Source organism: Salvia splendens, chromosome 5 (assembly GCF_004379255.2).
Source record: "Salvia splendens isolate huo1 chromosome 5, SspV2, whole genome shotgun sequence".
In the NCBI taxonomy this organism is placed as follows: domain Eukaryota; kingdom Viridiplantae; phylum Streptophyta; class Magnoliopsida; order Lamiales; family Lamiaceae; genus Salvia; species Salvia splendens.
This window is the reverse complement of record NC_056036.1, coordinates 39,679,516-39,695,183: the sequence shown is the minus strand read 5'-3', so window position 1 is coordinate 39,695,183 and position 15,668 is coordinate 39,679,516. Positions and strand designations below refer to the sequence as shown.

The window sequence follows — 15,668 nt, the reverse complement described above, 5'->3', positions numbered from 1 at the left end:
TAATAAAATAAGTATGCCGGTGATTAATACAGTAAGATAAATAAAATGCAAGACCAACTCCAATCATACACCAAAACCCATTTTTGGTGTAAAAATCATGGCCAATCATACACTAAATTCAAACTCATTTTTGATGTTTTCTATGAATTTACATCAAATATGGTGTTACTGCATAAATTTATGATATATTGCAAATCAGTCCATTATTACTTAATTATGTGAATTAAAACACGGAAAAAAAAATACAATAACAAATGAAGATGCTCGATTTCAAAAGTATTTGACTTGATATGACGCAAAAAGAAATAAAATGCTCCTCTGGACTTGCACTAGTTGATCAGTTGTGGGAACAAACACAAATTTTGAGTCTTGAATTTTTTCAATTTTATATCCGTATATTGGTATGGTTTTTTTGTAATTATGATGTTTTTAAATATGTTTTGATTTATATTGTTTATATTTTATGAAGTGTATATTCATTTTTAAATTAATGTATTTTTTTAATATAAAGTATATTTAATATATAATAAAAAAATTATTTTATTATTCAATTTAATTTTATTTTTTGATATAATGTTGTGGATAAATGTGTAATTCAAATAAGTACGTGGGTGCAACTGAAAAGATATAAAAAGTAGATGGGTATGAAATATTCTTTTGGGTTTGAGTTTGGTGTAAATGATTGGAGTAAAATTACGTTTGGTGTTAGCATATACCAAAAAATGAATTTGAGTTTGGCGTAAATGGTTAGAGATCCTAATAATAATATAATAGGAGTAATACTTAATACTTTTGACATGCTTATAAAATAAAATAAAGATTGTCAAAAAAAATAAATAAGATTGCTATGAAAAGGTCAAATCCATTGGAAAATCCATGGAAGTTGATCAGATTCTTGTCAACTCCGTAACTTTTAAATATGGTTATTTTGTGCATATTTATACATACCTAAAAAAACTACTATGAATTTTAGTTTAAAAAGTAGTAGTACTTAATAAATATAAAATTAACACAATACTAGATAGGATAAATATATTTTGAATTTCGCATCATACGTAACTTTTTATTAAATCTAATATAATGAAATAATTGAAAAAAATACTATTCAAATTATAATATAACTAGATATAATTAAAAAGTTTGAGATTAACAAAACTTAACCAAACTTCATAATTTTTGGTTTCAATTGGCATAACATCAAGAGATTCAAGACTTATTTTTTTTTTCACGTAGTTAATCTTTTTTTTTGGAACCGAACTTACTTGACTCTTTTGTTCACATATATTATTCCACTATTTTCAATTTTCATACATTTTCCTAATGAAGACCATATTTTCGTAATTTAAAATATTCAACATCTGGGTCATCATCGTCTTCTTCCTCTTCTTTGAGACGAATGAACCTCTTCTTCATTTGCTGCAATTGATTTCTCCAACAGCAGAATAGAGGAGAGCAATTAGAGCTTGAGATAGCTTTTTGCTTTTCTTAATACAGTTGCCGAAAAGGTAAGAACCCTATATCAGTCAATTGCTTGATCTTACATGTATATGGCCACCGATGATCCCCTTTCATCGGTACACCCTCTTCCCCGCCGCTTTTAATGAGTAGAAACAACGAATGCTGCCTAATTTTCCTACTCACTATTCCTGTTGCTAATCCCCTTTCATTCACTCCCCTCAAATCTTCATAATTGCAGGGCACCAGCACCCGGTGATCTCAGATTTCATCCTCCTGATTTTATCGAGTATCTTTTTTTGTATTGGTTAAACGATCGGGTCCTGCTCAAGCATTTGTATATTTAGTCTTTCATTTCTTCTTTTATTTTAGTGAATGCGATTGTTTGAATTCGTTTAATTTGAGTCTAGCTCAGCAAATTGCAAGTATTAAGAATTTTCCAAGTTGCGTGCATGTAACTGCTCTAGCTCTGACTTGGCTCGATTATAGCTCTATAATGATGATTTAATGAGCTTTAGGAAGACTTATCTGCATCCTTTCAACTTTTTATTTAGCACTATTCCGCTGTTCTTTTAACACTAATAAGAGTTTAGGCATATTGCAGGGTGTACAAGTTTCTGAAATTCATAGGGAAATTGCTGCACACTGAGTGTCCTTGCGATTCATGTTTGCATTGATGTGAGCTGGTGGTACTTTAACACATACAATTGAGTTACCATGAAGCGATATGTATACATAAATGATGAAAATCTAGCAAAAGATATCTACTGCGACAATCGTATATCAAATAGAAAGTATACCATCTGGAATTTTCTCCCCAAAAATCTATGGGAACAATTCAGGTTAGCATTTACATCGCCTCTATAAAATCATGTGTACCACTTAGTTAAGTTTGATCTGATATTGCTCTTTAGTGTGGAGAAGTCAAACCCTCCTCTTTATACATGAACACATATAATTCTTAGCTAGTTTTGTAGCATTTCTGTCACTGCTGCAAACTATACTTCTTTTTTTTTCACTGCATCATTTGTTTCACTGGATCATGGGGATATAATTTAACATTGTTCACCTGCGATTTATGGTTTTGACTAACGAATCACTTTCAATTTTCAATCAACTCTATCGACAGCATGTGCATTAAATGTTATATCCTTCCATCCCCCTTCTTTATTAAATGTGAGCTCTATCTTTTATTTGCAGCCGTTTTATGAATCAATACTTTTTGTTGATTGCCTGCCTTCAACTTTGGTCCCTCATCACTCCTGTCAATCCTGCAAGTACTTGGGGTCCCCTTATATTCATATTTGCAGTCTCAGCAAGTAAAGAAGCATGGGATGATTACAATAGATATCTCTTAGATAAGAAAGCAAATGAAAAAGAAGTTTGGATTGTGAGGCAGGGTATCAGAAAGCTTGTACGTAAACTACATCTGATTTGCTTTTGTGTTCTTCTATTTTATTTTACAGTTGCATCCAGCATCTGTTATGAGTTAAGCAGATCACCGAAATATGGTTTCAGCTGTAAAAGTCTTTTTCACTCCATAATTATCAAAAAAGGGAAATTAATGGGCCGGACTTTTTTTGGTGGTGGGGGTTCACACTCTCAATATTGCAGTGTTTTTTGTTGGCTATCGTGTACTTATCTCTCACTAGAAGTGTCAGTAATGTATTTCCGTATAGGGATATTACCAGTTCAACATTATGCATATACATAAAAGGGCGCTAATGAACATTTTGGGGGGTGGGGGGGGGGGGGGTGGTGGTGGTGGTGGTGGTGGTCTTGCATTATACTCCATTTACTAGTCACTTGGACATGTTGGCATAAAAATGTTATTATGTAATTACTTATAGAAACTGCTTGCAACCAATTCATGTCATGTGTCCAAGAGGTCTTCACGAACATAAATTACATGTTTTTTTAGAAGTCACTGCTGCAGTAAATTGTCTTTTTATAGAAATGCTTCTTGATTTCTCAACCTATATGATTGTCTTATCCCTTCGGCCTTCTCATATTTGGGCCAATTTTATTTTTGTTCCTTAGATTCAAGCCCAAGATATTTGTATCGGGAACATAGTATGGCTCCGTGAAAATGATGAAGTTCCTTGTGATCTTGTGTTACTTGGCACAGCTGATCCACAAGGGTTTTGCTATGTGGAGGTAAATTTTCTACCCCCCTCTCTATTTAGGTTCATTTGTTTAGAGACGTTTGGCTTTATTGTCCTATTTATAATAAATGCTGATGTTCATCACTCCGGGGACAGAAAAACACACACTCTAAGGCTCATACTAACTATTTGGTTAGCTCTGTATATTTTAGTATTCCAATACAAACATTTCACTGAACATATGATCTTTTCCAGAATTTAATCTGTCCCATAGGGTTGTTGTTGAACTCGCACAAAACGCAATCATATCTATCTGATGCAGTTATACTGGAACCATATGGTTCTGGGTATTGCAACACTATGGTATACTGGAACCATCTGATGCAGTGACTACTAACAGCGATGATTAACTTTATAAAGAAATTAAACTATTCACTGTGGTAGGTATTTATATGAGCAAAAGTGTGGAAGTGGGGTCTGCGACTAATCTATATAAGTAATGTTAAGTCGAGTGGTCTTTTGCCTCGGATTTTCAATATCACAAATATACAAGTCAAAAATAGATGCCATATTGTTAGCCATGTTCGAATGAGATCTATTTGAAAGAATCTCTATATTGATTAGTTTATCAAATGGTTTTTCTGCAGCTAAAAACTGAATCTAAAAGGATAGATGCCTTGGGGTGTTTTAGCTCTGAATCTAAAAACTGAATCTATCTTGGTTTTCCCCCAAAATTACATGTGTGTGTGGCGTCCTTGTTAATTGACCATGGCAATCAAATTAGCACTATCTGCTTCTATGCTTTGGGGGGAGAATCTACCCGAAAGTGTATGTTCACCTGACGTGTTGATAATAATGATGTGTTTGTCTTCTAGACAGCAGCACTAGATGGAGAAACTGACCTAAAGACACGGTCAATACCTTCTGCTTGCATGGGAATAGATGTTGATTTGTTGCACAAAATCAAGGCAAGATGTTTGTATATTTTGAATTATTAATTTACTGTATTATACACATCGTTTAATTCTTGTTCACGTTCCAGGGTGTGATTGAGTGTCCCAGTCCAGATAAGGATATTAGGAGGTTTGATGCCAACATGCGACTGTTTCCTCCATTTCTTGATAATGATGTTTTCCCCTTGACAATTAAAAACACACTTCTTCAATCATGCTACTTAAGGAACACAGAATGGGCATGTGGAGTTGCTGTATACACGGGTAAGTTTATATACCTTCAGGCATCTAAACCTAAACCCAAGATTGTTATACTTGTTTCATTTTCTTGAATGACATACCCTCTCTCTATTGATGACAAATAGTAGAAAAGGTCTTCTTTCTGGTGGCATCATTGGAACTGATAAAGCATAGTTAAAGTAGCTACTGGTTAGTGCTTTAATGAAAGTAGAGGATTTCTACCATGTATGTGTGGAGATGATCAGGGGCATATGCGGTATAGGTAAAGATTCGTTAGTGTAGCCATTGCGAGGTTTTCATCCATCTTTTAGAGTCTTCCTCTTTATTATGAGACAAACATGTTTATAAGGACATACTGCAAAATTGTTTTATGATTCGGGAAGCAATTTTATGCAATTTTTTGTTACTTGAGTTATATTTTGGGTCTAACTTGTCTTTCTTTGTTTTTAAATCTTATCAAGTATATCAAATGTTAAAGATAAACAATTATAAATCTAGAATATACATGCAAATATAGTTGGTTCCTTGGGTTTAGTGGCATTGGCTGGCCCCATAGTTTAAAAGGCGACTGTGACATGCTATTGGTCCACTGTACATAAGATTTCGACATCTCTGTCAATGGGAAGAAAGCGGCTTCTGCATACTTCTAAGTTCTAACTAAAGAAACATTTGTTAGATGTACAATTCACCTCTGCTTGGTTTTCATTGTTCTTATCTGGTCACATACCTAAACTTTCTCTAGTATTATATGTTCCAATGTCAAAGTTCTTAAGTTTTTGGCTGTACATTTTATTTCTTCAAGCTGTATTACTTACCTTCTTTGTTAGTCAGAGATCAAAGTAATTTCTGGCGTAAGTCTCCATCTATTTCTAATTTCAGGCAATCAAACCAAGCTGGGCATGTGTAGGGGTATACCTGAACCAAAGCTTACAGCTGTAGATGCCATGATTGACAAATTGACTGGAGCAATATTCGTTTTCCAGATAGTTGTCGTCATTGTTCTAGGCATAGCTGGGAATGTTTGGAAGGACACAGAAGGGAGGAAGGTATATCTCTTTAAATAGCTTGTTAAATTTCGCTCTTGCTCCTGCTCTTAAGTTATTAGATCAACACGCAAGAGAATGTGAACTTTAATGGGAATCCTAGAAGAATGTCTTTGTAGAAAGCTGGAAGCAAATAATTATAGAACTTATATTTGTAGGTGACTTTTTGTTCAAGGACTTGTTTAGATGAAAGATAATGATCATATTTGTTAATCTATGTAACTAATATGTTTAGGGTGCTTAAATCTGTTATATACATTGCTAACATGCCGCACCTTTGATATGCCTTGGTTCTTTTTAGCATCTGATGTAAACATCTTGATGCATCTTTTGTAGCTATGGTATGTTCGATATCCAAAAGAAGGTCCTTGGTATGAGCTTCTGGTCATCCCCCTTCGATTTGAACTACTTTGCTCCATCATGATTCCTATATCCATAAAGGTAAGCTTTTGAGTTTTTTAGTTATCTTATTTTCATGTCTTTCGATTGGGGTTCTGATGTCGTGCAGTTGCACTTCTTCGTTATTGATGCTTATGTGTAAAGCTATGCTTGTATATTTATGCTTAAAAGAAACTTGAAAGAATAAATGTATTTTATTATGCGAATTCCAACATGTGTTGTTGCATGTCTATATAACAATATGAGGACTGTCAAATGGTCTTTGTTGCAGGTGTCCTTAGATCTAGTTAAAAGCTTGTATGCCAAATTTATAGATTGGGATGACCAGATGGTTGATCCAGAAACAGGGATTCGGTCGAATGCAACTAAGTAAGAAACTGAGAATGCACTTGTAATTACTGTTGCCTAAATATATGTGCAATTAGGATGTACTTACTGTTTTTTTTAATTGTTGACAGCACAGCAATCAGTGAGGACTTGGGACAAGTTGAATATATATTGACAGATAAGACAGGAACTCTTACTGAAAATAAAATGATCTTTAAAAGATGCTGCATAAGTGGGAGATTCTATGGGAATGAGAGTGGGGATGCCTTGACAGGTAAGTCTTTTAATTCTCCTCATGCATTAATCATAGCTCTGACTGAGAGTGTGGTGATCTATGAGGTTATACTTGCATGCTTTGGAGTACATTGACTTAAAAAACCAGTTTGCTTAAGAAAGGACTTCCTATTGCATTGAAGTTTAGATTCTTCATCTAGTCTTGCAACTGAAACCTTGTCACCCACATTTATAGCTGCGGCAGACAGAATATTTTTTAGTTTGAGGCTTTTCTTGATTAGTTAGTGGACCTAGGTTTCTGTCTGCTACTGCTTCATCTGGAAAACAGTATCTTGGATTAGGAAATGCGAATACGATACTAAAATAGATGGATGAGTCTTGAGATGTCATCATAAAGTGCATTCAGATTTAGTACCTGACAATAGGATTAGTTTCCATAACAAAAAAGTGTAGGAAAGATTCGTGATGGCATAGTGTCAGCTAAAGCAAAAATATTAATTGGCTGATGCCTGGTGTATATCTAGTATTATTCATAATGTAGCTTACATTTATACCTAGATTCTGGCATATACAGATGCCCAGCTGCTTAATGATGTATCCACTGGGTCTGCTGATGTCATTAAATTTCTCAAAGTTATGGCCATATGCAATACTGTAATTCCTGTACGAAGGTAACCATATCAACTTATATGTTAAATCTGGCCGTGAATAATTATTTTCTCCTCTAGTGATCTCTGACCGAATTTTGTTTCTGTGACTCTGTACAGCAAAAGTGGAACAATTTCATACAAGGCACTATCCCAAGATGAAGAAGCCCTTGTATGTGCTGCTTCCCGTTTGCGCATGATTTTTGAGAATAAAAATGGGAATATTCTTGGTAAGTGTAGATGTTATCAGGGTATGGATGGGTGATGGGCTTGGAGCCCTCCTGCCTAGCCTCCAAGATTATCTGCAGCAAACATGTAGACACACATGTGCACATATATATTAAGTTTATGTATCATGTACTCCCTCCGTCCCCAAAGAGTATGGACATTTGGTTCGGCTCGAGTTTTAATGCACAATTGGTAAAGTAAGAGAGAGATAGAAAGAAAAAGTTTTAAAAGTATTGTTAGTAGAGAATGGGTCCCACCTCATTAAAGAGAAAGGAGTTTCCAAAATTAGAAAGTTCATACTTATCAGGGACGGACTAAAAATGAAAGAGTTCATACTCTTTGGGGACGGAGGGAGTATTAGTTTAGTCGTTGTGAACTAGATAAGTTTGAGGTCAGGAAAGAGGCCTCATTTCCCTTCCAATGTACAATTTGTAAAGGATTATTGGGACAGTTAAAGATTGATAACTTAATTTGTGCATGAGATTCTTATAAACTTTCCTGACTGCAGATATCAAATTCAATGCATCTCCATTGCGATATGAAGTGCTAGACACTCTGGAGTTCACATCTGACAGGAAAAGAATGTCAGTGGTGGTTAGGGACTGCCAAAGTGGAGAAATCTTTCTCTTGTCAAAAGGAGCGGATGAAACTATTCTTCCTCTTACCTATACTGGTAATCTCATTTTTATTTCCATGGGTACTATTGTTGTTCGATTGGCTATAGTAATTTTGTAGGAAACTTTGTGTCAATTGATCTATAAATTTCAGCCCTTTCTAGTTCTGAAATTATGGTTAGAATATAGTTCAGCTAGGAAAGCCAGTTTGGCTTGTGAAATAGGTTGCGTGCGTCATATAATTTTGTTCCTTGCTCTCTATGATTGATTCACGCTAAATTAAAAAGCAAAATGCATAAATTATCTCTTCTAAACTGTTATCCTTCATGTGAGTCTCAAAGTCATTTGATTTGATTTTTGTTTCTCTCTTATATTGGTCTATAAGCTTCTTGGCATGTATGCATTTGATCTGTATCCTCCAGCTTCTTGTTTTTATCCTGAGAAAATATTAGCTGTGGGTGTTGTCCATATTTAAATTATCTTTGTTTCAGTAGGATGGAATTTTTTGTAATATCTAACAGATAGATTGTGTCAGGGCAACAGGTTAGAACTTTTGCTGAAGCTGTAGAACAGTATGCTCAAATGGGTCTGAGAACATTGTGCCTTGCTTGGCGCAAATTAGATGAGGGAGAATATCAGGAATGGGCCTCTATGTTTAAAGAGGCTAATAGTACTCTAGTTGATAGAGAGGTAAATCTAGATACTGCTTTAGTTTTCTTACTTCTATTTGCTCTTGATTTCCAACAATCTGCATTGGGTCAATTTTCTGTTTGAATTCCATAGAATTTATATTTACACTACTTACTCTATTTTTCAGTGGAGAGTAGCTGAAGTCTGCCAAAGATTAGAGCATGATCTTGAGATCCTTGGTGTAGCTGCCATAGAGGATCGTCTACAGGTGACAATGTCTGCTCATGAAACACCTTGCAGTTTGATGATAATATAATATATTCATATACATATATTTCCATTGGTCACAAACATATGTAATCTGTTGAACAAAATGTTTTACCTGTACTTCTACTTTGGTAACAATGCAGGAGGGTGTTCCAGAGACAATTGAAACTCTTAGGAAAGCTGGAATAAATTTTTGGATGTTGACTGGGGACAAGATGAACACAGCTATACAAATTGCTCTTTCCTGCAATTTTGTGTCCCCAGGTTATCCTTTTTCATATCTTCACATATTTCTGCTGTGGTAATGGTTTATCACGAAACATTCAACAGATATATTTTGCACTTATGCAAAGACAATTCAATGAAGTTCGGATAAAATAGAAGGGGTATTCTTAAAGATTATTGCGGAAATTGTTAAAATTGGGTTCTATAAGCATTAATGTTACTTGAGATCTATCAGCTATCTAAAATTTCTATTTCTCCAATTTGCCATTGTTTCATTCTAGCTATTGTTCATATATGCAATGATAACTCAAGCAAACTCATAAATATTATCTTGATTTTCAAACTGACACAAAATTCATTTTGCATAAATAGTACTATCAGTAACTCTTTTTTTTAGTATTTACAGAGTGGCCATAACAAACACATTTCTTTCTTCACTATTTTTACCACATACTTATTTACTCTAGATTTCGAGACAAAAGATTTCAGCTAGGTTATAAAAAATTAGTTTTTCTCCTGAAATGCACACCATGTTTTTGTGATGGTGTGAATTTAGCAAATCATGCTGGGAATCTTTCTTCTTTTTCATACTATTATTTTTTTCTTTTGGGTAGTGTGCATAAAAAACACTTTGTGATTGTATTAAGAAAAATTAACCTTGCCTGATAGGTCATATATGTTTGCTATTAGACTTGAAGGAATCAGTTATATGACAGGAAGATAAGAAAAAACAACTCTGCAGTGGACTAAACTGCATTTGCTTGTTATTAACTAGCACCAAATGGCTCTTCAACTTTAGTCTCTTAACTAGCATCTGTTGTTCCACAGACCTTCTGACTCTTATACTTCATATCCAAGCTTGTGTATAAGTAGTACTATCTTGACTCTTAATGATTCTTTTTTTTTGTCTCAGCATGAGGCTGGACCTTCTCCACCTGACATTTCTCTAACTATATAGCTTTTTTTTTGTTTCTGCTACTAAATTTTCATATTTCAAATTACTGTGTGCATCATTAACAGAGCCTAAAGGCCAGCTTCTGATTATTGATGGGAAAACTGAGGATGAAGTATGTAGGAGCTTGGAGCGAGTTTTGCTAACTACGAGAATCACAGAGTCTGAACCCAAGGTATGATTTTTCCATTTTTTCTGAAACTAGATTAACTGTAACTATTGCCAACTTAGTTTTGTGCTTCTAATTTTGAGTGAGTTAATCATATTGCATGTACAAATATTTTTTTATGTGCAAATTGTATTGCATTTGTCTTTTCTAGAACATGTACCAGTAGGTTTTTTAGCTTAACATTATTTAATGCCTTATATTAGTTTATATGATTGTGTTCTTTCTTCTCTCATCTATCATATGTTTTTGTTAAGAGCCTGCGACTGTTTTAGTGCTAGCAAATCTGATCCTGGAATCCTGGCATGATAAAAAGGACTGGTGGCAACTGTTATTATAAGCTTTTCTATGGCCCTGGCTGAAAATCTTATAATTTCTGGAAAAGCATCCTAAAGATTTCCTTCTTATTTGCACTTCTGGTCCCTTTTTGAGTTTATTTTCTATGAGCCATAAGGAGGGAATTTGAGAGATGTCGCACCTTAGAAACTTAGTTTGTCCTGGTACCAAATGAAATATAATTGGTTTATTCCACTATATCATCAAAGTGGTAAAATTAAAACTTAGAGTACGCCTAATTCTATCATCTCCAGTAAGTACTGATAGCTGTGATTCTGTAAAAGATATGTGTGACTGATTACTGGGTACAATTGTTACCAAAATTGTACCCAGTAATGATTCCTTGGAGTTCTCTTAACAAAAGACATGTGGGGAGCAAAGGGCCCCTATCTGCACTTTTGTTACATTTGTGTCTGGAATAGAGATGTTATGAGAGATATTTTGTTGAAGCAGGATGTAGCTTTTGTTGTTGATGGCTGGGCTCTTGAAATTGCCCTCAAGCATTACCGCAAAGCATTCACAGAACTTGCGATTTTGTCACGAACAGCTATTTGCTGTCGTGTTACTCCATCCCAGAAGGCTCAGGTATGTGACTTCTCTTCTAGCTACTTTCTGGTGGATAATATTACAATCAACTATATGCATACACCAAGTATATTTAGTGATATTTAAAAAAGATTGTCACATTTTTCAAGCTTTAATGATTTTGTAGATTTTTTATGACATGGAATTTTTTAATTACCATGGAAAAGTATATATCTCCAATCCAAGCTGCAACTAATATTCTGGAATTGCCATACTTACCCAAATTTATGTTTAGGGCATGAAAAATCTGTCCAACAATGTAGTTTGAAAAATTTATAGAAAGGACTATATGCTTTTGCTACATATTGCAAACATTGACGTCTGTCATCTCGTCATGCCACTTATCCTTCGTGACTATACAAAAAATGTGATGTTTTTGCGTCCATTTGTGAACCCCAAAAGAGAAAATAGAATATTATGTCTACAGGGGGTGGTAATAATAACACTTTCCCCAATAGAACTTATTAACCATGCTTCTTTGTGTATACATTTACATATATTAATGAATTTCTTTTTTATTAGTGCTTTTTATATATTATTACTATACTTATTTCATGTAAATGGTTTTTATATACTACATTACTACTCCCTCCGTTCCGCGGTAGTGGAGGCGTTTCTTTTCGGCACGCGATTTAAGAAAAATTGTATTAAGTGAGTTAAGTAAAGGAAGAATAGTAGAAAATGAAAAAGGTAGAGAGATGAAGAGAGAATAAAGTAAGAGAAAGAGTGAGAAGAAATGTGTTGGTTTTTATTAAAAAAGGAAATGACTCCACTACTATGGAACGTACCAAAATGGCAAAATGACTCCACTACTATGGAACGGAGGGAGTACTTTTTATGACAATTGCAGATCATACAAAAATCAATTTTACAGATTGGTATTCAGTTCACACGGGGAGAAATTTCCCTGTATATGTTCCGAAAAGCTGTACAAACATTTTCTTTGAAATTAGTTTTCTTTCTAACTGGAATAACCCTTTCACCATTATTACTCTTGTTTACTGTCGTTTTTTAGCAAGATATGACTGAAACTTTCATTTTATTTTTTTCAGCTGGTAGAACTTCTGAAGTTATGTGATTACAGAACTCTGGCCATTGGGGATGGTGGAAACGATGTGAGGATGATCCAACAAGCTGACATAGGGGTTGGCATTAGTGGAAGAGAAGGACTGCAGGCAGCCAGGGCAGCTGATTATAGCATCGGAAGTAAGCTATTTGTTAACGTTTTAGGTTTCCATACTTGCGTTCAAGTAATACTTCAGAAATTTGTTTTAGTGGACTCACGGTAATATATTCTTACTAAAATTTGTTACGTCACTATATTCTTCACTTGCAGAATTCAGATTTTTGAAAAGACTGATACTTGTGCATGGACGCTATTCATACAACCGCACAGCATTTCTTTCCCAATATTCCTTCTATAAGTCGTTGTTGATATGTTTTATCCAGATCTTGTATGTTCTTTAACTTGCTAACTTGCTCACATACATTCACTTGAGGAGCAATGGAGTATATGATTTCCTTGTGTGCTAACAGTACAATCTTCCAGTTCCTCTTTCATTTCAGGTGTCTCTGGAACCAGTCTATTCAACTCGGTCAGCTTGATGGCTTATAATGTGTTTTACACGAGTGTTCCGGTTCTGGTCAGTGTTCTCGACAAAGATCTTAGTGAAAGAACTGTAATGCAACATCCCCAGATACTATTTTATTGCCAAGCAGGAAGGTTCAATTCCGTACTCTCTTAAAACTTAAAAGCTATTTCACTTGTTTCCAAGAGATTGCACTTGCAGTAAATAACCATTCATGAATTTCTGTTCTTTTGTTACTTGTTTCTTCTACTTTGACTGACTTAACTAAAATTGAATCAGACTTCTTAACCCAAGCACATTTGCTGGATGGTTCGGGCGGTCTCTTTTCCATGTGAGTGTCTTTGAATTTGATGCCTTTTTCCTCTTCTCTTTCTCGTATACAACATACTTTGACAAGTTTGCAAGTGAATGGAGGACTTATCTTCTGATATACAGAGTGTTTATTTCAAACAAAAAGAACACATTCGTACACACATATACATAGAGGAGATAAAAAAAGTGGATAAAATGGTTACTCAATCATGCTCTGCAAAATAAATTAATTTGTGTATACAATTTGGGGATTAAATACTCCAAGACAGAGTTCCCTAGGGGACGTTCAAGCGGTGATGACTATAATGTTTCAAAAAGAACTAGGGCTTTTTTTGCATGAAGCTTAGATAGAAATGTGAGACCTATAGTTTTGGCTGTACCATGCATAACACTTGCAACTATAAGTGACACCTTATTCTAGCTATATGCCTCAGAGCAAATGTTGAGTATTTTTAGTCCACAACCCATATCTGTTTTCTGACCTATATATTAGTATGTGGAAGTTTCATTTTTCCTTAATAAGGTACTTGATACTACTCTGATTCTCTAGGCAATTGTTGTTTTCGTCATCACCATTCATTCCTATGCTTTTGAGAAAAGTGAGATGGAGGAGGTAGCAATGGTTGCACTGTCTGGATGCATTTGGTTGCAGGCATTTGTCGTTGCATTGGAGACCAAGTGAGTAGCTTAATACCAAAACTTTGCTGATAGTAAGCATGTGAAAAAAAAATCTACATTCTTGGCTGACCTCACTATTACCCCCACCCCTTACCCCCTCTTTAAAGGTTTTGGAAAATGCACTTCAAGTTTGTTGAATTTATTATTTCCAACGTTAAGTTGGTTAAGCAAATAGTAGTTGAATCGGCCGTTGATTACTATAGGTGTATAGTTTGTATACTACCATCATGCTTACTGACACTGCTTTATTTGAGTTTGATTGACACAACTTTCCTTTGGTGTTTACAGTTCTTTTACGATTTTGCAACACCTGGCAATATGGGGCAATCTTCTTGGTTTTTATGTCATCAACTGGATTGTTAGCGCCATCCCAGCATCAGGAATGTACACAATAATGTTTCGTTTGTGCAAGCAGCCGTCTTACTGGGTTACAATGATTGTGAGTCATTTTTTCCTTTTTTTTGTCCCTTTAAAGTTCTTTACTATATATATATATATAGACCACAATGACATACTTGTCTGAACACTATTTCACATACGAAACATTATGGCATGCTTATATGATAATCAATTATATCATTTTGTCCGATTGCCCCAACATTCTGTCTCTCGCTCAACGCTACTTTCAGTATGCATGCAACCTCAGAAGATGAACTTGATTTGCACTACTATTAGTTTACTTGGCGTATGTGCTAACCAAAAGCCGAATTGCTATGTCAGCTTATTGTAGCAACAGGAATGGGGCCTGTTCTGGCACTGAAGTACTTGAGATACACATATAGGTCGAGCAAAATCAACATACTCCAGCAGGCAGAGCGTTTGGGAGGGCCGATCCTTTCGTTGGGAATCATAGAGCCTCAGTCAAGATCCCCCTTGGACAAAGATCTTGCTCCTCTCTCTATAACACAACCAAAGAACCGCACTTCTGTATATGAACCTCTCTTGTCAGAATCTCCTAGCGCCACAAGACGCTCTATCGGACCCGCACAGAGATTCGATTATTTCCAGTCACAGTCCCCACTCGCCTCTACTTATACAAGAAAGGATAACTGAGGCTGAGACATATACCATGTTAGTTAGACTTAGGAGGCGCATTACTCAATTATTTTAGTCCATATTTTTTTGAAATTTCATGGCTCACCTTTTTGGATACAGCTTAGAGATCATTATGAATTGTATATTTAGTTATTTAAATATATTTCTCTAAATTTAAAACTAGAGCATATATGGATGTAATATGGTAGATGAGATTCCACTAATGTCTACTATAGAGGACATTATTCTCGATAATGTCTATCTACATTTTTTCTTGGAAAACCTCTATCTTTAAACTAACAACAAAGTTTCAAATTCATTGCCAAATTTCTTGTTTAAAACTTAAAATTGTTATTTTTAAAGTCTATTGCTAGACCCAAGATATAGTTCGTTGGTAAGTTCATTGTACTCCAACTAATAGATTGAAAATATGAGCGTAGGTATAAAAAGAAGTAATTGTCGTTTTCCATGTTTGGGATTTTCTGTTTTTCTCGAAGCCCGAAAATTTGGCAACCCGTCTTAAAAAAACAAACATAAATCTGGCAATCCAATCACTGTTTCTATTGGGGAAAGCAAGTTTCAAATTTTCGTCATCAAATCATTTTGTTTTTTGCGATTTCTAAAATAGTAAATATATGTGACAAAATA

At 34.8% G+C, this 15,668-nt stretch overlaps 1 protein-coding gene across 7 annotated transcripts; it reads left to right on the top strand.

Annotated features, from left to right (window-relative positions):
* Nucleotides 1-1,327: 1,327 nt before the first annotated feature.
* Nucleotides 1,328-15,200, top strand: LOC121805929 (phospholipid-transporting ATPase 2-like). Of its 7 annotated transcripts, none has more exons than XM_042205977.1 (26): nt 1,328-1,505; nt 1,697-1,710; nt 2,060-2,297; nt 2,656-2,869; nt 3,496-3,612; nt 4,436-4,528; nt 4,603-4,777; nt 5,633-5,799; nt 6,133-6,237; nt 6,467-6,564; nt 6,654-6,796; nt 7,331-7,427; nt 7,524-7,633; nt 8,140-8,304; nt 8,781-8,935; nt 9,063-9,143; nt 9,286-9,406; nt 10,388-10,494; nt 11,275-11,406; nt 12,459-12,612; nt 12,743-12,860; nt 12,956-13,129; nt 13,275-13,326; nt 13,858-13,985; nt 14,274-14,424; nt 14,706-15,200. In XM_042205977.1, exons 3-26 carry the CDS (start codon nt 2,173-2,175, stop codon nt 15,036-15,038), a joined length of 3,315 nt encoding a protein of 1,104 aa, XP_042061911.1. In that variant the 5' UTR covers nt 1,328-1,505; nt 1,697-1,710; nt 2,060-2,172; the 3' UTR covers nt 15,039-15,200. The 7 variants fall into 7 exon arrangements, 6 of the variants coding, with proteins under 6 accessions (XP_042061911.1, XP_042061907.1, XP_042061908.1 ...); XM_042205973.1 differs by having other exon boundaries at nt 1,697-1,792; XM_042205974.1 differs by having other exon boundaries at nt 1,697-1,792; nt 2,049-2,297.
* Nucleotides 15,201-15,668: the final 468 nt, after the last annotated feature.